The 27,074-nt window shown below is 41.5% G+C and overlaps 1 protein-coding gene across 1 annotated transcript in view; it reads right to left on the bottom strand.

The window, feature by feature from the left end:
- Positions 1-27,074, bottom strand: part of BTBD9 (BTB domain containing 9) — a gene marked incomplete at both ends in the record, with an annotated part of 383,151 nt that overhangs the window by 93,650 nt on the left and 262,427 nt on the right. Inside the window, one exon of the mRNA XM_080710958.1 lies at positions 15,793-15,982. Coding sequence (XP_080567084.1) covers positions 15,793-15,982 — 190 coding nt within the window. The remainder of the gene's footprint in view (positions 1-15,792; positions 15,983-27,074) is intronic.

The following is a 27,074-nucleotide window of genomic DNA, read 5'->3' on the forward strand; positions in this document are numbered from 1 at the left end:
GCTTTAACAAGACTACTCATTTAGAATCTTTAATGAAATCAATTTAAAAGTATAACTCTGTTTAACATATTCTTCCCAAACAAATACAACTAATCTCCATGAATTCTCTACTTGTCTCCAACTCTAAAAGAGACAGCTAAAAATTTCACTGTAGTAAACATGAGCATAACAAAGCTCATTTTTTACTAGCAAGGATATCATCAGTAAGATAGATGATGCTTTGTCTATTTTTTATATTTTTTGTGGTACTGGGGATTGAACCCAGGGGGCATTCTCTACCTTTAAGCTACACCCCAGCCCTATTTTTTATTCTTTTTTTTGGGGGGGTGGTACTGGGGTTCCTGGAAACCCTTCTACCTGTGGGCTATACTCCCAGACCTATTTTTATACATTTTTATTTTATACTTTTTTAAAAGTATATAAAAAAATCAAAGCGAGGCTGGCTTTGAACCTGCACGATCCTCCTGTCTCCACCTCCCAAGCACAGGGATTACAAGCGTGGGCCACCACGCCTGGCTTTTATTCTTTATTTTGAAACAGGGTCTCACTAAGTTGTGGAGGACCTCACTGAGTAGTTGAGGCTGGCCAAGAACCTGGGTCCTGTCTCAGCCTCCCAAGGACTGGGATTACAAGGGTGTACGACCACGCCCGACATGTTTTACCTATTTCTAAAAGAGTTACTCTGGACTTTATTATTATTATTATTATTATTATTATTATTATTATTTGCAGTACTTGGGATGGAACCCAGAGGTATTCTACCTACAAGTTACACCAAAACCACATTTTTAAAAATTATTTTTGAAACGGTCTCACTGAGTTGCAAAGTACCCCATGAAGTAGCTGAGGCTGACTGTGAACCTGTGTCCTCCTGTCTCAGCCTCCCTGGACTGGGATTACAAGAGTGTGCCACCATTCCTGGCTGTGAGAAAAGAAGTAATGTCAGAAGGGCTAGATATGAGGAAAACTACTGACAAAATAAGGTTTGCCTTAGACATCAGGGGACAATCAAATGGTATAGACCTAAGGAACTTAAGAACAAGATCTATAATCCCAGATTCCAGACACGCCTACCCACAAAGTTCTTGAGTTAATTACATGCTGAGGAAAGTTTCAGCAAATGAGAAGCCAAGGAACACTACTGCCAAAAGAATTTTTATACAAAAGGCATATTCCCACGCTGGTTATACATGCATAGTTCAAACCAAAGAAAGCAGAGGCTTGCTCTCTCCCTTTTTCAACAATCAAAACTTAGTTCTTATCACCCAAACTTAAGGAAGGATCAACCCAATACACATTCTAGTAGCATAAAAACAGGGTGAATATGAGAGAGATACTTGCCCCTGCTATCTAACACTGTTCTTGGGCCGAGCCAGCAGCCCTAGACTTGCTGCCCTGAGAATTCCCAAGGCCAGGGAAGAACCGGTCTACTTACCACTTTGCCGTGAAGACAGAAGGGAAGAGAAGAGGGAGGGACTGGGTGCGTGGCACTTGCTTGTATGAGGCAGGAGGAGCACGGTTTGCGGACAGCCTCAGCTACTTAGTGAGGCCCTTCATAACTCAGTGAGACCCTGTTTCAAAATAAAGAATAAAAAAGAGGGCTGGGGTGTAGCTCAGAGGACGAATGCCCCTGGGTCCATCCCCAGACCCGCAAAAAAAAAAAAAAAAAAAAAAAAAAAAGAAGAGGGAGGGAGGGAGGAAAGATGGAAGAGCAATGAATGAAGACTCACAGGAGGGGGCCCCTTCTTATTTTTTATTTTTTATTTTTTGGTGGTACTAGAGGTGGAACCCAGAGGCTTTCTACCCTCCGGGCTATACTCCCAGACCTATTTTTTATGTTTTATTTGGAAACAGGGTCTCACTAAGTTGCTGAGAGCCTCATTAAGTAGCTGAGGCTGGCTTTGAACCTGTGCAATCCTCCTGTCTCAGCCTCCCAAGCACAGGGATTACAAGCGTGCTGCGCCACCACGCCCAGCGGGGCTCCTTCTAAGCAGGAGTGATCCTAACTCAAGCCACTTGGTGCTCAGCAGGAGACAAGAGACACAGGAAACAATTTCATAGAACTGTGGTCCATTCTTTGAATCATGCAAACTCATGATTTGATCAGCAACTCCCATGGAAAGAAGCTAAATGCCCTGACCAGGACGATACTTAAGGAAGAATGAGATGGGTGTAGGAGAAAGTGCAAAGAAATGTTGGGAGGAAAATCAGAGGATATCTGAATGTCTCCTAAGACTTAAAATCATGGTACTGCTCTAATCATCCTAACATTGACTGTAATTCTCATTTCAAATGTTCCCAAAAGCCAGAAACACTCATTGTAGTCCCCCCCCCAAAAAAAACAAACCAAACCAAGAAAAACCATCACATTATCCAAGATCCCAAAGCAGGAAGACATGACTTTTTAAATTCCAGATATTAAACACTAAAAATATTATTTCTCAAAGGACTTTTGACATAATAAATCTGCTACTACAAGATAAAATGGATATGCAAGGTAGAATTTTCTATGTACATAAGAATAGTCAACTCTCTAGGTAAACAGGGGCTCTGCCTAATCAAATACATCTGGTTAATAGATCCCATATGGATTGTCAATATAAAAAGAATTCAAGTGTGCTAATTTTTTTTTTTTGAGGGTCTGGGGATGAAACCCAGGGGCATTCAACCTCCGAGCTACATCCCCTGCCCTGTTTTTTATTCTTTATTTTGAAACAGGGAATCCGTGAACCGTGATTCTCTAGTCTCAACCTCGCAAATGCTGGGATTACTAGCATGCGCCACCACGCCTGGCTCCAGTATGCTAAATTATACTTAAAAGCAGTAAAATCACATCAAATAATGTTCCTTCCCCTTCAGTGTTAGGGACTGTACCCAGAGTCTTGCACATACTAGTCAAACACTGTACCATTGAGTTATAAATCCCAAGCCCTATTCTTTTTTTGGGGGGGGGGGTTGGTATTGGGGATGGAACCGGGGGGGGGGGGGGCATTCTACTTCCAACCTATACCCAAGCCCAATTTCAGTCCTTTTATTTTTAAACAAGATCTCACTAAGTTGCTAAGGATGGCTCCAAACCTGTGATCTTCCTGTCTTAGCCTCCCAAGTACTTGAGATCAAGCATGTGCCAGCACACCTAGCTCCTACTCTTTTGATCAGTCAGAAGGTACTTGTGGTCTTACCCTGCCTCCAAAATTTCACCATGTACATGAGTTATCATGATCCTAGTAAAGTACAGAAACACAGATTAAGTGTAACAGAATTTTAGGTTTTTTATATTTTTATTGGTGCATTAGAGTCTCATATAACATAGTTCACGGTGATAATGACATACATGCACACATCACTTGGTGGAAAAAACAAATTAAATGTTTATTAAAAAAACTTTTTTTGTGTGTGTGGTACTGGGGGTGGAACCCAGGGGCTTTCTACCTCCGGGCTACACTCCCAGACCTATCTTAAACTTTATGTGGAAACAGAGCCTCACTAAGTTGCTGAGAGCCTCACTCAGTAGCCAAGGCTGGCTTTGAACCTGTGCGATCCTCCTGTCTCAGCCTCCCAAGCACTAGGATTACAAGCATGTGCCACCATGCCTGGCTAACAAAAACTTATTTATAGACTTTTTTTTTTCTTCCCGGTACTGGGAATGGAACCCAGGGGCATTCTACCTCCGAGGTACACCTCCAGCCCTTTTTTTTTTTTTTTAATTCTTTATTTTGAAACAGGGTCTCACTGAGTTGCAAAGGGTCTCACTAAGTAGTAGCCGAGGCTGTTCATGAACCTCAATACTCCTGTCTCAGCCTCCCGAATGCAGGGATTACAAGCGTGCACCACCACACCTGACTTATAGAACATTTTTGAAGTGGAAAACAACAAAATATAATTACTACAGTGCTGTTTTAGATCCTTTAAAAAATAAATGGAGGTCAGGGAGTGAAAGTACATGCCTATAATCCCAGGTAATTAGGAGGCTGAGGCAGGAGGACAGAAAAATTCAAGGCCAGATTGAGCAACTCAGTGCTACTATGTTTCAAAATAAAATATAAGGACTGGGAATGTAGCTCAGTCATGAGGCCCTAGGATTCATGAGGCCCTAGGTTTGATCCACAGCACTGGCAAAGAGAAAACATTCTGAAAAATAAACAGGGTAGGGGAAACACACTGAATTATATGGGTGAATATACATGGGAGGATTAAAGTGGGTGAATTATATATGTGCATTACATCTTAATAAAACTGCTTTTAAAAAAAATAAAGAGCTGGGCATGGTAGTATACACCTGTAATCACAGTACTTGGGAGGCTGGGATAAGAGAATCGTGGTTAAAAGGCCAGTGTCAGCAATTTAGTGAGGCCTTCAATAACCTAGTAAGACCCTATCTTATTTATTTGGAAAAAAATAAAAAACAGGGCCTTACCAGGTTATTGAAGATAGATATATAACAGAACACATAAAATATCGAAATTCCTTCAAGAATAACAAGGCAGCTATGAAATGTCATGCAAGAATTCTGAGGCAGCACTATTGGGTAGGTGAGCCAACCTGTTATCACAGCCAATCTTACTAGGGCTGACACAGAACACAATTCCTCTTGATGGTTTCAAGTGGAAGTCAGCTAGGTAGGGCTTCAAACAGATTTGGCTTTTCCTAATAAAAGATACATAGTCGGCTGGTAGGGCTCTTTGTACTTTTATCTCTTCGTCCTTCCTGTCTAAATGCAGGCAAGGTAAAGTTATATCACATGTCTTGTTTTTTTGGGACAAAAATACACATAAAGGGTGGGGGGACAAGAAAATTGCAGAGCTACAGCCCTGCAGACTTTTTGTTATGAGACCAAAACAGACAAACGAGCAAAACAAAACACAAACAAAATTTAAACCTCTGAATGGTAGAGGGCCATTCTACCTCTGAGCTACTGACTAAAAGACAGTGAGCAGAGCAAAGCTCTAGAGCTGCCAAGAGACACTGAGACGCACCCATCAAGAAAACTGCCCAGCCATTTAAGCTCTACTGAAACCTGAAGGGTCTTGATTGGTGTTCTGTTACAGTAAAGTGGTCATGTGACATCCTGGTCATTAAGAGGAATGGTTTCAGGTATCAGAAGATAGAAGGAAGGGGATCCTTACAATTAGATCTTAAGAGCAACAAGGAAAGAATATCTAGGGAGAAGAGCATACTCTGCATTTTTCTACATAACCAATACCCCTTACATAGAATCTGATACATTGTTGAGAGGCAACACAACAGAAAGAAAGAAGAGGAAAAAAAGATTCCTCAGGGAGAGTGAAAACCCTGAGGGTCCCAGAGAAGTGCTGAAAGGAGACCTTGAGGGGCACCCAACTAGCTGTTACCATAACCATTATTTGTAGGAGGCAGAAATGGAGGTGGATACAGGGGAGGCAGGAAGAGGAGGTGGAAGACTTTTTTTGGTCTTGGTGCCTCTTAACTAGATATACAAGAATGTTCTGATTAAGTGCATCTTAAGGGCTAAGCTAGAGAGAGAAAGAGAGAGAGAGGGAGGGAGGGAGAAAGAGACACAGAGACACAGACACACAGAGTCAGAGACAGAGTCAGAGACAGAGAGAGGGAGGCAGGCAGACCAGACATCAGATACTAAGAGGTCCCCCAAACATCTTAACAAGGTGACAGAATTGGGCTCCTGGGGAGCAAGTGTCTGACTTAAAGGTACCTGGGGAATATAAAGATTTTCAAAGGTAGATTACCCGTATGGATTAATTTAAGAATTAATTTTAGAAGACTGTAACCCTTAGTCAGCTTTCAGAAGAGTTTTACTCACTTAATACTCAAAAGACATATTAAAGCAATTTTATATATTAAATTTGTAGAAATTTTAGCCAATTTGCTAAAAGCCCTATGTTTCTTTGGCCCTCTGGAAAGCCATACTTCTGCAACCCACATGGCTCTCCTGGGACAGTGGCCTGGTAGGGCATCTATCAGAGCAAAGCTTGGGAGGGAGAGACTGGTATGCTCTACTTGTTAGATCTCCAAAGAAAATGACTGTGAAGTATGTAGTCACTTTAGAGGAATTTTAAATAACAACCTGGATAACTGCTAAGTGTATGTTTGTGCATGAAATATTGGCACTGGATCCTTTGTAAAATTGACTTCATGATGGGTTAAGCTTTGAAAAATAAAAGGATTTTTGTTTTCCTATATCCAGCTATATCTTATGATGACTATTTGTCAAGTTCCCCCATCACTCAAGAGAGATCGATGGTTGACATGCGAGGTAAACTACACATACACACACACATCTTTTTTTTTTTTTTTTTTTGGACATTTAACCTTTCCTGCTTTTCTAAAGAACATCGAATTCTAGCGCCCCTCCTGGATTTTTCACATGCAACTTAGTTTCCATAACAATACTACCTGGTCTTGAAACTTCTCTAAGATGAAAATGGCTGAGGCCTGTTTACCATGCCTTCAAACTGCTCTTTACAGATGTAAGATTTCTTGCCCCTCAAGTGGCTACACAATTCAGATTCCAGCATCTACCGGGAACCACAGATAAAATTCCTTCTAAGGTTTTTCCTGGGAACCAGCTCTGAGATCTGAGGGTAATAAGAGAAGACTTCAGAGTGATGTAGATAGATTCAGAGAGAAACCGGCACTTAAAAATAAATCACAAAATGGCGAGACAAAGAAGAATTCCTCAGTTCAGGGCTGTGACAGACAATGCTCAGCATGATTGATAGGAAGTAAAGTGTGTAAAATACCTTTCTGATTTCAAATAGAATTATAGGCAATCTAAATCCAAGTCAGAGAAGTCATACATTTAGATGTTTGTTGTATTCTTCCGACTATAACATTTCTAGCTCTTCAGGTTGCAAAGAAGGCTGTCTTAATGAAAACAGATGCACTGCTTGCCTGTGTAGCACTCAGACAGAACGAAATGGAAGCAAGCAAGAGTGAGGGAGGCCTGTGCCCTGGTTTGTGTTAAAGTCGGTGCCAACTCCAGAGCTTCATCAGGGGCACTTGCTGGGGGTGCCAGATCTTTAGCAGTTTTCTCACACACACTTGGATCAGACAACACTGAGCAAATATGATGTCCAATTTAATTGATAGATAGAACTCCCTTTAGTGGCACTAACATAGTACACTGTCAGTTTAGTGAGTGCTTACTGAGTACTCACAACACAGAGTACCTTGCCCATATGTGCTTGGAATCTGCTGCAAGGACCTAAGTCCATCACAGTACCACTATCTTCATTTGAGATTATCTGTGGTCTTACTAGAGACTGAGGGCAGCACAGGAGTAGAAAATACTCAAATAATTATACACTTTTATTTGAGCCAATAGCTTTAATTCCTCTCCCCACCCTTATTGACTAAGCTATTATTACTGAGGCTATTAAATAGGAAACAAAATAAAATACTCTGTGATTTTCCTTTTCTGTGCTTACCCTTTTGGAGAGAAGTGGATGTACTATAGTTGGCAGGGTGATAAACAGTAGAAAGAAGGAAAAACAGCAGTCAAAAAGGGGTTTTGGAGCTTGGAGTGGTGGTATATGCCTATAATTCCAGTACTTGGGAAGTGGAAACAGGAGGATCAAAGGCTTGAGGCCAGTCTTAGCAACTTCGCAATATCCTGTTTTTAAAACAAAAAATAAAATAAGCCAGGCGTGGTGGCACACGCTTGTAATCCCTGCGCTTGGGAGGTGGAGACAGGAGGATCGTGTAGGTTTGAAGCCAGCCTTGTTGGCTTAAGAGACCCTGTTTCCAAATAAAATATAAAATAGGTCTGGGAGTATAGCCCAGAGGCAGAAGAGTTTACAGGAACCCCAGTACCACCAAAATAAATAAATAAACAAACAAACAAACAAACAATAGAACTGAGGGTATAGCTGAGAGGTAGGATGCTCCTGGGTTCAATTCCCAGTACCAAAAGAAAAAAGGGGGGGGGAGGTGGCAGTTCTGGTAATTTACAAATTGAATAGATGATGCACATCTATTCAACTATTATGTGGTTGTAGCCACATAATAATGAAATGGGAGTTGAATCCATACAGGCTTGACAGTTTATAGAGAAAGAAAAACAGGTTATGATGAATGAGGACCACAGTGGTATATGTATTTTTTTTTTAAAGAATCAACTAGCAGCTGGGCATGGTGGTAATCCCAGTACTTGGGAGGCTGAGGCAGGAGGATTGCAGGTTTGCAGCCAGTCTTGGGAACTTAGTGAGGCCCTCTGCAACTTAGTAAGACCTTATTTCTAAATAAAAGAATAAAATAGGGCTGGGTATGTAGCTCAGAGGTAGAATGCCCCTTGTTTCAATCCACAGTACTACACACAGAAAACTAGCAACTGAGCTGGGCGCGGTGGTGCACGCTTGTAATCCCAGCATTCAGAAGGCTGAGACCAGAGGATCATGGTTCACGGACAGCCTCAGCTACTTACTGAGGCCCTTTGCAACTCAGTGAGACCTGGTTTCAAAATAAAGAATTAAAAAAAAAAAATAGGGCAGGGGTGTAGCTTGGAGGTCAAATGCCCCTGGGTTCTATCCCCAGACCTGCAAAAACCAAGCCAAACCAAACCAAAACAAAAAACCCAGCAATTAGCTATTGCTTCTTTTATCTATGTTTAGTAGCTCAAAGACATAAATTGAAGCCGGGAGTGGTGGCACAGGCCTGTAATCCCTGTGCTTGGGAGGCTGAAACAGGAAGATTATTCAAGTTCAAAGCCAGCCTCAGCTACTTAGTGAGGCTCTCAGCAACTTAGTGAGACCCTGTTTCCAAATAAAAAATATAAAATATGTCTGGGAGTATAGTCCGGAGGTAGAAAGCCTTTGGGTCCCACCCCCAATATCACCACCAAAAAAAAAAAAAAAAAAAAAAAGACATAAACTGATTTGTAGTTCAGATACTCTGTGCCAGATTCTTTTATAAATGGCAGAAATGCTTTTCCCTACTACAAAATTAAAAGAGCTTCATCCACACAAAGAGATTATAAATTCCCATTAAGAACAAACTCTAAGCCAGGCGTGGTAGTGTATGCTTGTAATCCCCGTACTTGGGAGGCTGAAACAGGAAGATCACACAGGTTCGAAGCCAGCCTCAGCTACTTATTGAGGCTCTCAGCAACTTAGTGAGACCCTGTTTCCGAATAAAATATAAAAATATAACAAAAAAATTAGGTTTGGGAGTATAGCCCAGAGGTAGAAAGCCTCTGGGTTCCACCCCCAGTACCACCAAAACAACAAAAAAACAAACAAACAAAAAACAAACTCTAGACAGGCACGGTGGCACACACTCGTAATTCCAGCATTTGGGAGGCTGAGACCAGAGGATCACAGTTCGTGGACAGTTTCAGCTACTTAACAAGACCCTTCGTAACTCAGATCCTGTTTCAAAAAAAAAGACTATAAAATAGGACTACGTGTGTAGCTCAGAGGTACAATGCCCTGGATAGGGTATAATTTAGAGGTAGAATGTCCCTCTACCATTCAATCCCCAGCACCATACCTACACATGCTCATGCATGCACATGCACACACACACACACACACATGAACGTCCTCTGGAGCTAAATGTGGCTGTGCACAGCTGTAATCCCAGTACTTAGGAGGCTGAGACAGGAGGATCAAAGCCAGTCTCAGCAACCTAGAGAGATCATTTCAAAATAAAAACCAAAACAGGGCTGGGAGTATTGCTTACAGGTAAAACAACCCTAAGATCAATCCACAGTACCACAAAAGACAAAACAAAAAAACCAGAACATATTCTGGCCTAGACACTTTTTCTCCTACCATAATGCTTTTACATTATATTTATATTCCAATTGAAGAATTAAAGCTATTTTTGTGACATTAACTCTTTAATCCTCACAACACCTAGAGATAGCTACTTTGGGTATATTTAGCTGTGTCTATTAGCACTATAGCATCTTTGGACAGCCTACTTACTTACAATTAGGCTTTTTACTTAAAGCATTATGGATATTTTACTTACACTATTGCCAATATCAATCACAAAACCATTATTTTCAGGCTAATGCAAAAATTGTTAATTTAATTGACTGTCTTATAATTAGGGTTTCAACCAAGTGCTGTCATTTGTTAGCTGAAAGACTTGGTGACAGGTGTATTTAATGCATAGCATATTTGATTTTCATCCTAGCCTAACAACACTTAAGCGAATATCATGATTATCAAGTGGAAAGACAATGAGTCTTAAATTAAGGTGACAGAGGGACTATAAACTAAGACATTAGGAAGATTTGGTTGGTTATTATAACTCTACCCTGGTCTTTTTATGTGGTCAGGCCTCTGAAGAGTTCCTGTTATTTAAATTTTAATGTTTTTAAAATGGCATGGAAATGATATAATTACTACTCAATTACCCACTTTTAAGGCATATTCCAGGTAATTTCTTCCTTTTTCTCTAAAATAAATGAGTAAATTTTACTGTCTATAAACCTAGCAACAACAAGGACGAACTCCTTTATTTGCCAATTATACTGCCTTGGGAGAGATATACAAAAGAGAAAGAGTGAGTTTTCTAAATACTAAGAACTAGGGTGCCTCAGCTAGACATTGTGGTGCAAATCTGTAATCACAGCCACTTGGGAGGCTGAGGCAGGAGGACCTCAAGTTTGACACTAGCCTGAGCAGCAAAAACCATAAAACAAAAAAACCCGAGCAAACCCCCAAAACCCAGGAGGCCTTGTACATTGCTTTTCTGGGCAGGCTAGGAAGAGGCAGGAGGCCTCCCACCTGCCCTGCTTCTCTCTTCCTCATCTGGCGCTGATGAGGCTGGATGGGGTGGGTGCAGGGGACAGCTCTGAGACCGCAGGAAACATCCCGAATTCCTCATGGTCCTTCTGGGTTGCTCTCCCCTCCCCTCCTCCTCTGGAAGTGTGCCAGGCCGGTTCCCTCTCCAGGGCCTTGGCACTCTGTCTGTGGTATTCACCAGTTCCCCAAATGTCTTGACCTTTCTACCCTTCAGTTCTGCTCAAAACTACCCTTCTCAGTGAACCTTCCCCATCACCCAACCTAATGTGCATCGTCTCCATCCTCCTCCCCCCATAGCAGTTCAAAAGCATATTGCAAATAGGGCTCGTTTACTGTTGATGCCCCCCACCCTTCTACACGTTTCTTGAAAACATCAATGCTTACTCAGCATACTGTGAGATCCCACCGAGTATCTATGCATAGCCTGGCACAGAGTAGATGGCTTAGCGAATGTTTGTTGAATGAATGAAAGACAATGAAGGGATAGAGAAATGCTCAAAAATCGTATTTCAAGCTACCCCCTCCAGGCAACCACAGGTATCTGCACAGAGAAGGATGGGTTCCTGCAGACCATGGTGGGACCACACATTTTCTCTCAGGAAAGAACCTCTGCTTGCCTACCCAGCCACAGGCAAACTCTCAGCAAAGGAAGAGGTGTTTCTTGGACGACAACAGCCAGGTAAAAGAAGTCTTATTCATAATTAATTATGTCCTCTCTTAGGAGTAAAGACTGCAGCAATCAAGATAATTTATGTTGAGACCTTTGCCTCTGGAGTCACCGACTACAGAGAAACCTGGCCTTTTTAAAAGCCTACATGCCACGTGACCTGGCCCACCTCAGACAGGGTAGGAAAGAGTGTCCAGGCTCTTAGCTTTCTGCCCTGCCAGCTGGAGAAAGGGGGTCTCCACTCTGTATTGCTCTCCCTCTAGGCATTGATTCAGAAGTGCTGGGCTGCTGCAGACACAGTGCCTAGAAAAGCGAGTCAGTCATCACAAGCAATACAAGCCGTGGGTCAAATGCCACTGGCTAATCAACTTGTCACTGGTCAATTACCCATCCTCATGAAGAGGTGCCACTGATCTAGTTTCCTACCAATAAATGTCGATCTGGGTGCATCAGCTGCTGCTAACCGCAGTCTGCCAAGATGCCCAGCATCGTCCACAGGCACTGGTGGCTAGGAAAGCTCTCTCCCTTTCCTGTTAATAATGGCACAGAAGAGGCAAATGCAGTTCCTGACAACATAATGTTGCTTTCACTGAGACGTGTCTCTTTGAATGCTCAGCTAGTTATACAGAGCTTCAGTTGCATGGATTTTCTTACTGAAAAAACAATACCTGGGCTTACAGAAGTTGGAGGCGTCACACTGTGCTGAGATACACAATTCTGCCTTTGGTCGTGTTCCTGCTCATCATCCCCCTTCTGAGTCAGGAAAAGAAAAATTGTTTGGGGGAATCATTTTCATTCCACTTTTAAAGAAAATCAAATGGGCACTGTTCTCTTTTTCCTTAAGGCCAATGACACACTTTTCTGGTGTCCAATTCAGCTTCTTTGATTATTTAGTAGAGCTAGGAGTCAAGGTGGCCTTATCCCATGGGGAGCCTGTTTGTCTCTAAGTTGTCACCCTGGCAACAACCTCATGAGGTTCCTGCTGGACCTAAAACTGTAGATTTCCTACTATATCTACTACAATTCCAGCCCCCCCCACTACTAGCAATGGAACTCAAGGGTGCTCCACCACTGAGATACATCCCCAGCCCTAGGGTCTCATTTAGTTGTCCAGACTGGCCTCAAACTTGTGATCCTCCTGCCTCAGCCTCCCAAGTTTCTGGGATTACAGATGTGTTCCACGGCATCCTGCTCCCTTCTACATCTATGGACTACCTCATCAGCACAATCGACCTATCCAGAGAAGCTCATTCTGAGTTGCCATAGGCTTTATACATCAGGTGAGGCTAGGAGGAGCCAGCAAGTAAAAACCATAATAAAAACTATAATACAGATGCTGTGGCAGGAATTATATAGAGAATCTATTGGGTAGGTGACCAGAGGTATCTCAACAATCTAGGAGATGATGTTAGGCTAAAGAAGCATTCCCATAGGAGTGCGATCTGGAAGGAGCCAGGCAAAACGGGGGGTGGGGACGGGATGGTCGTAAGAGGTACAAGCAAAGAGAACAACACAAAGAGTTGAAGGCATGGTGGTAAGAAGGGCAGGACCCATGTGCAAAACTCCATACAGCTAGGTAGGCTGAGCCCCACGATGCGTAGGGCCGGGGGAAGATGCACGGCACCAGGCTGCATGCAGGAGGTAGGTCAGTGCTGTTAAGAGCTTTAGTCTGAACTTTCTCCTCAAGGCAAAAAGAAGCCAAGAATCCTCTGAAAGAAGGTTGTGGCCACATCAGATTTGTGATAACTGGGTAAGGGCTGGGTATGCATGGGGAAGTCTGAGGTCAGGCAGAGATATTAAACTGCAAAGGTGCAACTATGGTAATGGAAGAAAGGAGAAGAATTTGTGGGTGTTTAGGAGGCAGTGCTGGCGGAACTTTAGGGCTGACTGGTAGAGAGAGGAGGTAATGGAGATGCAGGAATTCAGAAGAGCCTCATGTTTCTGGCTCAGGCAATGGATAGATGGGGTGCCAGTGAATGAGATGGGGGCTCATGAAGTGAGGTAACTTGAGCAGGAGGGGAAGACAATAGGATTTCACTTTAGACATCTCAGTTTTAGATGTGCCTGAAACACTGTTGGGTGTGGCGGTGATGGGAGGGAACATGGAGTACTGGGGAAGTGACTAGAATAGAGAGAACATTAAAAGAGAGTGGGGAGAGACACTAAGTTGCTCGTTTGCTTCAATCTTCATTGGCAAGAAGACTGGTCTTCAAATTAGAAATGGCAGAACAAACATAATAAAGAGAAAATTGAACTTCCAAACAGGTGAAGTGAAAGCAAGAGTATCTAGTCAATTTAAATGATTTCGAGCCTCCTGGCGCAGATGAGTTACAACCTGAGCCTGCTGAAAGAAATTGCAGATGTAATCTCAGAGACACGACTGGTAATCTTTAAGAAATTGTGGGGACTGTAAGGAGTGCCAGAAGACAAAAGAAAGACAACTGTTCCCCAGATTCTTAAACTGAGGGGGAATAGATTATAATGGGAAACACACAAACAATTTTCACATAATCTGCGACAAAATTCTTGAATAGTTTATTAAGTAGACGGCTGATGAGTACTTTAATTAACACATGCAGCTGAGAAAAAGAAAGGAGGGGCGTTGATTGTGATTTTGACAGATTTTATTTGTACTCACAACTTGTATAGACTGGTCTCATCGCCTGAGGCATAAAGGGAGGTATCTGGCCTATAGTCTAGACTAAAGTCTTTCCCATCTGACATGTTGCCTCATGATACTCAGTCTGCAATGTGGCCCTTGATGAAAAGAGGCTGACAATTTGAATAAGAAAATAGATGGTCTGAATTTGCCCAGAAATCCAGCAGACTCCTCAGGGTATCTAGGTGTATCAGGAGAACTGACCTCTGGTTACTAGCCTAAATGTCAATGAAACTGTGTCTACTAGATTCCTACTGGCTCATTTTTTGTGTTAGTTTTACTGGGGGTAGAACCCAAGGGCTTTCTACCTCTGGGCTATACTCCCAGACCTATTTTATATTTTATTTGGAAACAGGGCCTCACTAAGTTACTGAGACCCTCACTAAGTAGCTGAGGCTGGCTTCTAACCTGGGCGATCCTCCTGCCTCCCAAGCTAGGGGATTACAATTGTGTTCCACCTCACCCAGGTTTTTGTGTTAGTTCTCTCTTTAAACATACTATTTTTAAGGAGCAAATAGGAGGGCTGAGGGTATAGCTCAGTGGTAGAGTACTTGTGATTGTGTAGAGTACTTGTCTAGCATTTTCAAAACCCTGGGTTTAATCCCTGGCACTTAAAAAAAAAAAAAAAAAAGAGGAGGAAGAAGAGAACAGGAAACAACACAGCAAATGTGGTAGAGCATGATAGGAAGAGGCAGTCCTGTGCTGCCAACTAGGAAGGCTTAGATAGACATTGCTTTTACATGAGCTCTTCAGAAGCCTTCTTAGAAGGAGAAAAAACAAACAGGAGATAGAGAAAAGGAGGAGGAAAGGAAGGCAAAAGAGGAGGAGGTGAAGGTGAAGGAGGAGGAGGAAGAAGAAAGAAGGAGAAGGAGGAAGAGGAGGAAGAGAGAAAAAAAATAATTTGAGGCTTAAATAACTCTTCAACTAAAAGTATTCCCTTTGAGGGATGTCCCCAGCCTCACGCTTCAAAATTATTATCCTGTAAATCAAGCAAAGTTTAAACTCCTTTCTAGCCTAGGCATGGTAGCACATGATTATAATCCTAATACTTGGGAGACTGAGATAGGAGAATTGCAAGTTTGAGGACAGTCTCAGCAAGTAGTGAAACTTTCATCAACCTAGCAAGATCCTATTTCCAAATTAAAAAGAAAAAAAAAAAAAAAGGGCTGGAGCTATAGCTCAGATATAGAATGCTCCTGGATCCAATTCCCTGTGCCCCCTCCACACATAAAATAAAAATTAAAATAAACCTAATTTCTTAAAATAAGACAATATTGGACAATAATTAAAATTCCAGACGCAAAGCTAACTAGAAAGATTTGTTTAGAATGAGGTCTCATATTCAGAAGTTTGGTGTATGTAAAGTCATCTATTAAAGTTAAAAATATTTATGTATTCTATATAACTTCTCTTGATATAATCTTATGTCTCTAATGAATACAAACTGAGACCTGAAAAGGAGGTTAAGACATAGTTACTGAGATGTCACATATCTTGTTCCCCCTTAAGTCTAATTTTGGTGCACTTCCCCACCAGAAAACTCAAATGAGCACCTGTTCTCACCTCACTGCCCCCATCCCACCCCACCTTCCACTCCTAACATCTTGACATTTAGAGCAAACAACCGTAGAGTCTAGTCACTGAAGTTACTGAGGTCACCACTTTCATGTATATTTATATTTCAAAACAAAGAAATGAGAAGACAATCTTCTTACCGTATTGACCCAATCATGTATGGTTGTGCCAGCTGAACCACAATCGCACCACTCCCCAGCTGGTGACAGGTGTAGCCAGAATCCCAATCGTAATTCTTGGTGTCCCCATTCAGCAAGGCATTCCGGCTCCGGCTAACCCCTTCTATTACACTGGCACAATCAGCAATTGTTGCGACATTTTCCAGGGGAACTGTGAAGCAAAATACAAGATTTAGAATCAGGATTAGAGAAGCCAAATGTATCCCAACAACATGATCAGAGCAAAATTAATTAATTAATATCTTATATCAACAATAAAAGGGAAATTAGAACATCTTATATCAAGAGACAAGTTTTGCATGCCAAATGATTTTTTTTAAAGTTGAATATAAGGTTAGAAAAACTGAACCATATGTAGTAATTAACCCTAACATGTTCTTTCTTAACATATTTTATTACAAAGAAACATGATAACTTATAAAATACAGGATGGCAGGGCATGGTAGCACATGCCAGTAATTCCAGGAGGCTTAGACAGGAGGATCTGGGTTCAAAGACAGCCTCAGCTATTTAATGAGGCCCTCTGCAACTCAGTGAGACCCTGTTTCAAAATAAATAATAAAAAAATTAGGCTGGGGGTGTAGCTCACAGGTAAAATGCCCCTGGGTTCAATCCCCAGCACCACAAAACAAACATACACATACACACACACCAGAATGGATAAATAAAGTGCATAATATCACTACAATGAGAAACTATACGGCAACTGATGTGTGTGTGTGTGTGTGTGTGTGTGTGTTTGTGTGTGTGTGTGTGGTGCTGGGAATCAAACTCAAGGCCTTGTGCATGCTAGGCAGCTGCTCTACCATTAAGCTATTCCCCTAGCCAAAGATAAAGATTAATCAGCTGCAGTTATATACATATCTTGCATGAAAAATTCATAAATCCAGAATTTTAGAAGGAAAATGACCCAGGGTATGATATCAATCCCATTTCAGAACATACAGTTGGCCTCAGTCATGGTTAATTTCCTTTTTTTTCTGTCTGCTATTCTATGGACTGCAATACATAAGCGCTTTGTTCATGAACTGCTGTATCTTAAAATGCTAGGTCTGTGTTGATTCTGAGTATCTATTTTTATTTCAAGTCCATATTAACCTGCTCATTTATAGAGTCAAGAGCTTCCACAAAATGAGGGCTGCCCAATATGGAGATTCTCTAAATACTAAGAAGAGAATAAGTAAAACTAAGGTCATATTAAGTTCCCAGGCCTTTTCTCCAAGATTTATACAGCAGTCTACAACTTTCTCTAGACATTTATGTTACTGCTGTATCTTAAAATGCTAGGTCTGTGTTGATTCTGAGTATCTATTTTTATTTCAAGTCCATATTAACCTGCTCATTTATAGAGTCAAGAGCTTCCACAAAATGAGGGCTGCCCAATATGGAGATTCTCTAAATACTAAGAAGAGAATAAGTAAAACTAAGGTCATATTAAGTTCCCAGGCCTTTTCTCCAAGATTTATACCGCAGTCTACAACTTTCTCTAGACATTTATGTTACTGCTGTATCTTAAAATGCTAGGTCTGTGTTGATTCTGAGTATCTATTTTTATTTCAAGTCCATATTAACCTGCTCATTTATAGAGTCAAGAGCTTCCACAAAATGAGGGCTGCCCAATATGGAGATTCTCTAAATACTAAGAAGAGAATAAGTAAAACTAAGGTCATATTAAGTTCCCAGGCCTTTTCTCCAAGATTTATACCGCAGTCTACAACTTTCTCTAGACATTTATGTTATCTAACCAAAATCTACAAGGTTAACCTACAATATTTTTCAGCATATTATACTCTGAAAATAGAGGGTGAGCAATACTACCACCATGCCAAAACATCTCTAACTTTATCATGATGAAGAGTGAATACTCTTACATGTATCTTCTGCACAATGCATTTATTCCCCACAGTTGAATAAGCTGTACATAAACCTTCACCTCACATCTTTCATTAACTGCTCTGCTCTTTGCATATAAAGAAAGAACAAGGGAGGAGGAGGAAGAGGAGAGAGGATGGTCTTCTGGTGATGAGTCCCTAACTCCAAAGTAATAAGCGATAAACTTACTTGTAAGAACAGTTTCTTAGCAGAAAAGAACTTCAGATAGACGCTCCCCATGACTTTAGGACAAAACAGAGGTAAAGGGCTATCTTTAGAGGGCAAGTACTGAGACTTCTATCTCCTGGAAAAGAGTTGGTGTTCTAAAATTTGGGAAAAAAAGACTTAAGGGGGTGGCACTGGATGTACAGTCAACTGAGCTGAGATATAAGAAAATATCCTATCTGGGCATGGTGGAGCACCCTTGAAATCCCAGCATTTGGGAGGCTGAGACAGGAGGACTGTGGTTTGCGGACAGCCTCAGCTACTTAGTGAGGTCCTTTGCATTTTTCCCCCCACTTCTGTCTTGTATAACATCAGCCAGGTGGATCTGCTCACTTGGGAATCTCAGTGACAGAGGTTTCATATTAACTATTATAGCAGCAGTGAAGATGGCTCTCAAGATGTTCCTCCAAAGGGACACACACTACCACCACCACCACCACCACCATCATGCTCACATTTCATTGGCCAAGGCAAGTCACATGAGCTGCAAGGCCTTAGAGAAGAAAGAAAAGAGCAACCCGTGCTGTGTGCACAGGGAAAAATGGATATTAGGAGCAATGTGACTCTCTACCACAAACATTAAACCAGGGTGAAGGGACATTCAATAAACAGAGTAATCTGGTCACTCAGTTAATGGATATATGGTATATATGCATATACATACATACATACATACATACATACATATGTATATATGTATGTATAAATGCATGAATATTCCAAAGTATATATATAGTTTCCTGATGAGGACATTTAGATCATTACCATTATCTTCTTTGCCATTACAAACAAAAGCATATTCTTGTGTTCCTGGGTAAAGGTTTCTTAAAGAAATATGTAAACGTATGAAAATAGAATTATAGTCATGCCTATGGGTTACTTTCAACATCCTGGGTTTTACCAAACGATTACCAAAGTAATTATAAAAATTCATACTCTCAACTCATTGTCCCACTTCCTTCCAGCTCTTGGTAAGGTCAGATAAGTGTGAAATGACTTAGCATCATGTCTTAGTTTTTCACTTTTGTTAGATGACATTCATCAATTTTTCTCCCCCTCTCCTCTGTCCAGAATCATTCTCCAAGTCCCTTTTGTAAACTGCCTTTTTTATCTTCTCTTTTTCTATTATCCTTGTATTACTGATTTATAGAATGCCAATCTTTTATAGATCAATATAAGCAGTTGAAAAACTTAATTTGTTTCATTTATGATTTGCTTTCCCTTTTTCATTTATAAGTCATTTCCTACATTAAATCCACATAGACATTTTCTGGTTTTCTCCTAAAAGTTTTCAGATTTTTCTTCTCACACTTAATTCTTCTAATCTACTGTTTCAGTGCTCTCACTGCTCTGCTATAAACACCTGATACACAAAACCTGAAGGAAGAAGACTGATAGGAACACACAGGTTCAGAGGTCTCAGTGCACAGACCAGCCTCAAAGCACACAGGTGGTGACAGCAGGGTGGATGGAGGGGTGCTGCTCTCACACCATGGAGGACAGAAGGGAGGAGAGAGAACAGATGCAGTCCCCAAGGCCACATCCTCAGTGAGGTAGCTCCTCCAGGTATGCCCTACCTGCCTACGTTACCACCCAATAAGTCTATTCAAATTAGGAATCCACTGATGGAGCTATGTACTGATTAGAACTTTCATGGTTCAATTATTTCACCTTTAAATATTTTTGCATAGCCAATATATAAGTTTTTCCAGGGGCATTCTATATCCAAACTATAACATTTACTTTGAATTTATTAAAATGCTGTGAGAAAGGATTATTATTATTATTATTATTATTATTATTATTATTTTGGTGGTACTGGGTTTCCTGGAAACCCTTCTACCTCTGGGCTACACTCCCAGACCTATTTTTATACTTGTTATTTGGAAACAAGGTCTCTTAAGCCAGTGCAGCTGGCTTCGAACCTGCGCGATCCTCCTGTCTCTGCCTCCCAAGTGTGGGGATTTCAAGTGTGCACCACCACGCCCGGCAGAAAGGATTATTTTTATTTTCTATTCATAAGAATGGCCAGTTTCCCCAGTATCATTTAATGAACAGTCCAAATTTCACCCTACTAATATGTTACTTTAGTGACATATAATTTTTATCTCTTTATTTCTCTCCCTCTTCCCTCCTCTGGCTTTACTGGAGATTGAAGCCAGGGATATTCTACATCGCTATTATACCACCCTATTTTACCTTAAATTTTACTTTATTTATTTATTTATTTTTTGCGGTATTAGGGATGGAACCGGGGGCGGGGGGGGGCATTCTACCTCCAAGCTACACCTCCCGCCCTATTTTTTATTCTTTATTTTGAAACAGGGTCTCAAAAACTTACTTCACACTGCCCTGCACACTGCCCTGCTCTCTGTATCTCTAAGATGTGTATTCTGCTTTGCTGATTTGCCTAGCCTCGTGTCTTTATCATGCTACCTTAGTTACTGTAATTTCACAGTAATTCTAAAATCTCCTAAGATTAGTGCCTCTCTTCTCCTTTCTTTCCCTTCAAAATTGTTTCAGATATTCTTGGTTCTTTCAGGAAAAAAATTATATTTTAAGTTTACAAGTATACTGCCAGAAAATTCTCCATAGTACATCCTCCTTTTCATTACAAATGTGTTTACTTTTGCCTTTTCTTTCTTTTTTGATCAAATGTAGACTGGCCTATTTTATTAAGACTTTCAAGGAGCTGGGTGTGGTGGCACATTCTTGTCATCCCAGCATTCGGGAGGCTGAGACTGGAGGATCGCGGTAAGCGGACAGCCTCGGCTACTTAGTGAGGCCCTCTGCAACTCAGTGAGACCCTGTTTCAAAATTAAGAATAAAAAATTGGGCAGAGGGTGTAGCTCGAACGTCAAATGCCTCTGGGTTCCATCCCCATACCCACACACACACAAAAAGAAACCAATTTGGCAGGGGGCGGGGCTGCTGGGGTGGAACCCAGGGGCTTTCTACCTCTGGGCTACACTCCTAGACATATTTTATATTTTATTTGGAAACAGGGCCTCACTAAGTAGCTGAGGCAGGCTTCAAACCTGTGCAATCCTCCTGTCTTGGTCTCCCAAGTACTGGGATTACAAGTGAGTGCGACCACACCTGGCAGGAAATAACTTTTTAAAATAATTTATCTTTCTTATTTATTTATTTGTACTGGGGATTAAACCCAGCTGCATTCTAACTCTGAGTTACACCTCCAGCCCTATTTTTTATTCTTTATTTGGAAACAGGGTCACACTAAGTTGCAGAGGACCTTCCTAAGTAGCTGAGGCTGTCTGAGAACCACAATCCTCCTGTCTCAGCCTCCCAATAATTTATTTACTATTTCACTAAGTTCTTCTGTTATTTTCTCCTTCTGCTGCTTTGGATTTGTTCTTTTTCTTAACTCCCTGAAGTGAATCCCTAATCCCTTTGTGTGTGTGGTGTTGGATACAACCCAGGGCCTCCTGCATGGTAGGCGAGCACTCTACTTCTGAGCTACATCTCCACCCCATGAATGCTAAAGTCATTCATTTTTTTCTGTTTCTAATAAATGTATTTAAAGCTGATATTTTACTTCTAATTCCAGTCCCACCTAACATACCCTGAAAGTACTGATATACCATATGGAGTTCTTCTTTTTGCTTTTTATGGTGTTGGGATTTGAACCCAGGAGCATTCTACCTCTGAGTTACACCCCTAGCCCAATTTTTTATTCTTTATTTAGAAACAGGGTCTCACTAAGTTGCAGAGGGCCTCAATAAGTACCTGAGGCTGTCTGTGAACCCTGAGCCTCCTGTCTCAGCCTCCCAAGTACTAGGATTACAAGCATGTGACACCAGACACGGGTAGTAATACAGTGTTTTAAAGAGTATTGGTTAGATGTTATATATCATATACCTCAATCTGGGTTCATCTAATATATAGTTTGTGTGTGTGTGTGTGGGGGTGTACTGGGGGTGGAACCCAGAGACTTTTCTACCTCCAGGCTGTACTCCCAGACCTATTTTTATACTTTATTTGGAAATAGGGTCTCACTAAGTTGCTGAGAGCCTCACTAAGCAGCTGAGGCTGGCTTCGAACCTGTGTGATCCTTCGGTCTCAGCCTCCCAAGTGCTGGGATTACAAGCGTGCGCCACCATGCCCGGCTATATATATATTATTCTAAAAGTTGATCACGTCTAAATATTTTCTAATTTCCAATATAATTTTTCTTTTTATTAAGATTATAACTTTCCAAGTTATCTTTTGTTATGGGCTTTTGATTGGAGGGGAGTACTAGAGATAGACTCTAAGAGCATTCTACCTTTGAGCTACACCCCCCAGTCCTTTTTATTTTTTATTTTCAATTACGATCTCACTAAGTTATTGAGGTTGTTCTCAAATGTGCAATCCTGTCTCAGCCTCCCAAGTACTGGAGTAACAGGCTTGCACCACTACAACCAGTCCTGATTTTTAATTACAACTGCAATGTAGACAAAAAGGTATAATCTGTGTAATACTGGCTCTGTAGAATTTGAGATTTGTTTTGTGGCCTACTATGTGGTTAATTCTTTTTTTGTTTTCTTTTGTTTTTTGTTGTTGTTTTTTATTTTTTTTGGTGGTACTGGGGTTCCTAGAAACCCTTCTACCTCCAGGTTACACTCCCAGACCTATTTTTATACTTTTTATTTGGAAACGGGGTCTCTTAAGCCAGCGCTGCTGGCTTCGAACCCGCGTGATCCTCCTGTCTCTGCCTCCCAAGCGCGGGGATTACAAGCGTGCGCTACCTCACCCGGCCGTGGTTAATTCTTAATATTTCATGTGTGTATGAAAAAAAATTTGAGGGATGTATGGTTCTAAATATTTCTATCAAATCAAACTAGTTATTATTAAGATCATTTGTATGCTTACTCTTAGGAGATGTTTATTAAAATCTCCTGCTATGACTGTAGATCTAATTCTCCTAGTCAGTATAATGACTAGTCAAATTAGCAATATAATTCTGTAAATTTCGTTTTATGTATTTTGAGATCACGCCATTTCATGTGTATCACTTTAGAATTTTATTTTCCTGGAGGACTGAGTCGTTCATTATTACATATCATTGTGCATTTATCCCTGCAAGGGCTTTGCCCTAAAGTCTACGTTACTTAATGTCAGATAACTATGGCACCTTCACTTTGGTTACAATTTCCTTACTACCTAGTTTTCTGGTTTATTTATTTATTTATTTATTTATTTATTTAGGTGGTACTGGGGTTCCTGGAAGCCCTTCTACCTCTGGGCTACACTCCCAGACCTATTTTATATATTTATTTGGAAACAAGGTCTCTTAAGCCAGCGAGGCTGGCTCTGAACCAGTGTGATCCTCCTGTCTCCGCCTCCCAAGTACGGGGATTACAAGCCTGCGCCACCACTCCCTGCTTTTCTGGTCTTTTGTAAATAACATATAATAGGTGTTTTTTTAAAATTCAATGTCCCTTCTCTTTTATCTGGCAGCTTTACACAACTGACATAATTGTTACTAATATATTTGGATTTTGTTTTAATTTTTGGTGGTACTGGGGATTGAACCCATGGGCTCTCTTTCTCTGAGCTACATCCCGAACAGGGTCTTATTAAACTTACTGTGCACTGGCCTTGAACAGATGATCCTTTTGCCTCACTCTCCCACATACTAGGTGAGCCTCAGCAACTTAGCAAGACCCTGTTTTGAAATAAAATATAAAGCTGGGTGTGATGGTGCATACTTGTAATCCCAGTTTTTGGGGTGGGGGGGCTGAGACTAGAGAATTGCAGATTCACAGCCAGCCTTAGTAACTTAGTGAGGTCCACATCAACTTAGTGAGATCATGTGTCAAAAAAAAAAAAAAATATATATATATATATGGATGGAGGTGTAGTGTATCTCAGAGGTAGAATGGCCATGGGTTCAATCTCCATTGCCAAAAAATGAAAAAAATAAATATAAAGAGAGAAAATACTTTTGCTACAACTTTCCTAGCAACCCGCAACCTGAAAATCAACTCTACTTTATAGGGTGCAACATCAAAAGATGACCACCTTTCTTAATTCTCACTTCCGCTTTTTTATTTTTATTTATCTTTTTTTTTTTTTTTTGGTGGAACTGGGGTTCCTGGAAACCCTTCTACCTCTGGGCTACACTCCCAGACCTATTATATATTTTATTTGGAAACAGGGTCTCACTAAGTTGCTGAGAGCCTCACTAAGTAGCTGAGGCTGGCTTCGAAACCGTGCGATCCTCCTGTCTCAGCCTCCCAAGCGCAGGGATTACAAGCGTGCGCTACCACGCCTGGCTCTATTATATATTTTTTATTTGGAAAAAGGGTCTCTTAAGCCAGAGAGGCTGGCTTCGAACCAGTGCGATCCTCCTGTCTCTGCCTCCCAAGCACAAGCGTGCGCCACCATGCCCGGCTTCACTTCTGGTTCTTGAGAATGCGTCAAATTAAAGAGTAATAATAATGACTGAATGATGTCCAGTGGCATATGCTAAGAAGAACAGGATCTGGACACAAACTCAGTAGATGGCACCTTCCAAGAAGATCACCAAGATGTGATCATCGTTCCAATGTCATGATGCCAATCAGACATGACAGACAGAGATTCCTAATTTGAGTCTGACTCATGGGGCAGGAATTTTCTCTTCCTCACTGCTATTTTCCCATTGTTAAGGTGCACTGCCTAGCCTGGAGTAGGTGCTCAGTAAATACTTGCTGAAGGAATGAGTCAGAGCTAGCAATGGTCACTGTGGAAGGATGTGGCACTTCATCTTGCTTAACATAGTTCCTTAACAAAAGGTAAGAAAATCTAAAATTTACTGAATAAAGCAGAAAAAAATGCTTTCTCAGTCGAAGTTGTTTTAGAAAAGTAAAGTATAATCAATTTCTGGGTCTCGACCTAAACATTAAAAACAAAACAAGTATGTTCATAGCAGAAGAGCTGCCTTGTAAGCGTTATACACCTTTCTGCCTCTCGGCCTCTCCCCTCCAGGTCTTTCCCACATAGTCAAAGTGTGGCCACTCATGGTAGACCAAAATCCTTTTGATGGCACAACATTCTAAAGAGTTGGAAGGACAGGAGAAATGTAGATCACAAGGTAGCTTTAAAAGAATCTCTCTGCTTTCTCATTCTAGAGGCAGACTGACAGAAGAGGGCTATCCTATCTATGGACAAACCACCCTCAACACACCCAGTGTCATCCAATCTTGGAAACTCGGTGGGGTCGGTGAAAGAAGAGGTCTGTCCTGAGATTCACCACAGGTTTACTGCCCTACAGAGGCACTTCTTCCATCTCAGGAGGAATGCTTCTGTCATTGATTACTCTTCCTAGGATCTCATTCCTTAGCTCAGCTGCACTGAATGGTCTGAATAGTTCTGTGATCTTTGGGCTGGAAAAAAATTAGAGGGTGATTCTACCTGATTGCAACACACAGAAGGTACCTTACTGTTCTTCCCAGAGGGACTGGGCCACTCCCCTGTCTGAATGTTCATTGCCAACTTTCATATGCGTCTGATAAATTTATTAAAAACACCATCTGGATGGGACTTAGCTTCATGCTCTTCCGTCTTCCAGTCTCTTCCCTTGTCCCACTGGAGTTTCTGCCCCAATTTGTGTCGCTTTGTCTACAAACCCATGCTGCCAAAACCCCAGCATCTTGCGTCTGTCTCTTCCTGCGTTTCCGTTGTCATCCTTCAGCGACATACCTATTACGATAGCCTGTGCTGAGAGCAAAAGGCAAAGGGGGAACAGCCTAGACAGAAATTACTTTCCCCTCTGTGCACAGAGCAGTTCTGTTCAGACAAATTTAATTTGCTGCTTCTGAATGCAAAAGTTGCATGTTAACAAAGCATATACATTCTGCCCATGTATGAATAGTGGAATGACGCAGACTGTGGGGAACGGCAGGAAAGTGATCTAAAAACAATTTTACTGCCCCTGTTTGTGCACAGCACTGGGGGTGCTCAGCAGCCTGCCGGCAAATTTAATTCAGGAGCAATACATTTTTTAAAAGGCAGTATTACTCCACTAGGACACGACCTGAGGACCACCTGTACCAGCTATATTTAAAGGTAAGACTGACATGTTATTTAACTGTCTCCAGAGATCACTTTTGAGAAGTGGAGAAAAACCCACTTGAAGCAGATTTTTTTAAAAATGAAATAATGCTTCACACTTACAGAGAACTTTATCTTTAAGAACCAACCTTGCACTGGGCTTTATTTAATGTTTCTCTGGCTGTTTTCATTACAAAATTGTTTTCTAATAGCACAGTAGTTGATGCAGTAAACAAATCTTAAGTAGTTTTAGATTAGATTTTTCTCTATTGCTAAGATTTACATACAAGTGTTTGTTTCCTGACTAGGAAGGTAACTAAGGCTGTCATTAGTTTAAGGTCACAACACCTATTCCTTTTTTTTTTTTTTTTTTAAAGGAACATTAATACCTCAGGGCCTATCCCTAAGGCCTAAAAACTTTATGCTGACCAGGCAAGCTTCCAACTCAACTGCAATCCAACCTTCTTTCAAGTTATTCTACTAAAGTAAAAAAAAAAAAAAAAAAAAAAAAGGACTTCCGGGAAGATGGCGACCGAGAAAAGCGGGGCTTAAGAGCCCCGCTAACAACAAATCTCCATTACCACAAAATCAGCGCCTTTCATAGCCAGAAAACACCATCACCAGTGAAACAAAAAATCACCAGGCTCCAGAGAGAAAGCGGACTGAGAACAGAGCCACAGAGGAGATACACCGGCCTCGCGCCCGAGGACGCGGCAGACGCGGCAGCAGCGCCATACTGCCGGCGGCAGCGGGGAGTTCACCGGACGGCTACAGCAAGCCGAGGTGAGCCACTGCGGAACAGCCAGGCGGGATTTCTCCGCGCAGAGAGCATCTAAAGCTCCCAGTGGCCGAGCTCAGCACACGCTGCAGGGATTCAGAGTAGAAATCAAAATCAAGAAGAAAAACGCCAGCCCCATAGCCGAGGGCGTAGCAGCGGCGCCATATTGCCACCGGCGGCAGCAGCAGCGAATTCAGCGAGGCCAGTACAGCCACATGTACTCAAGAACAGTGAGTCAAATTGCGGGCCACAGAGGAGAAATCCCAGTACTGTACTCCCTGGGACTTGACCCAGTGGGGGAGGGGCGGTGGCAGAGATATCACACCATAGG

Source organism: Muscardinus avellanarius, assembly GCF_963383645.1.
Source record: "Muscardinus avellanarius genome assembly, chromosome: 14".
NCBI lineage: Eukaryota > Metazoa > Chordata > Mammalia > Rodentia > Gliridae > Muscardinus > Muscardinus avellanarius.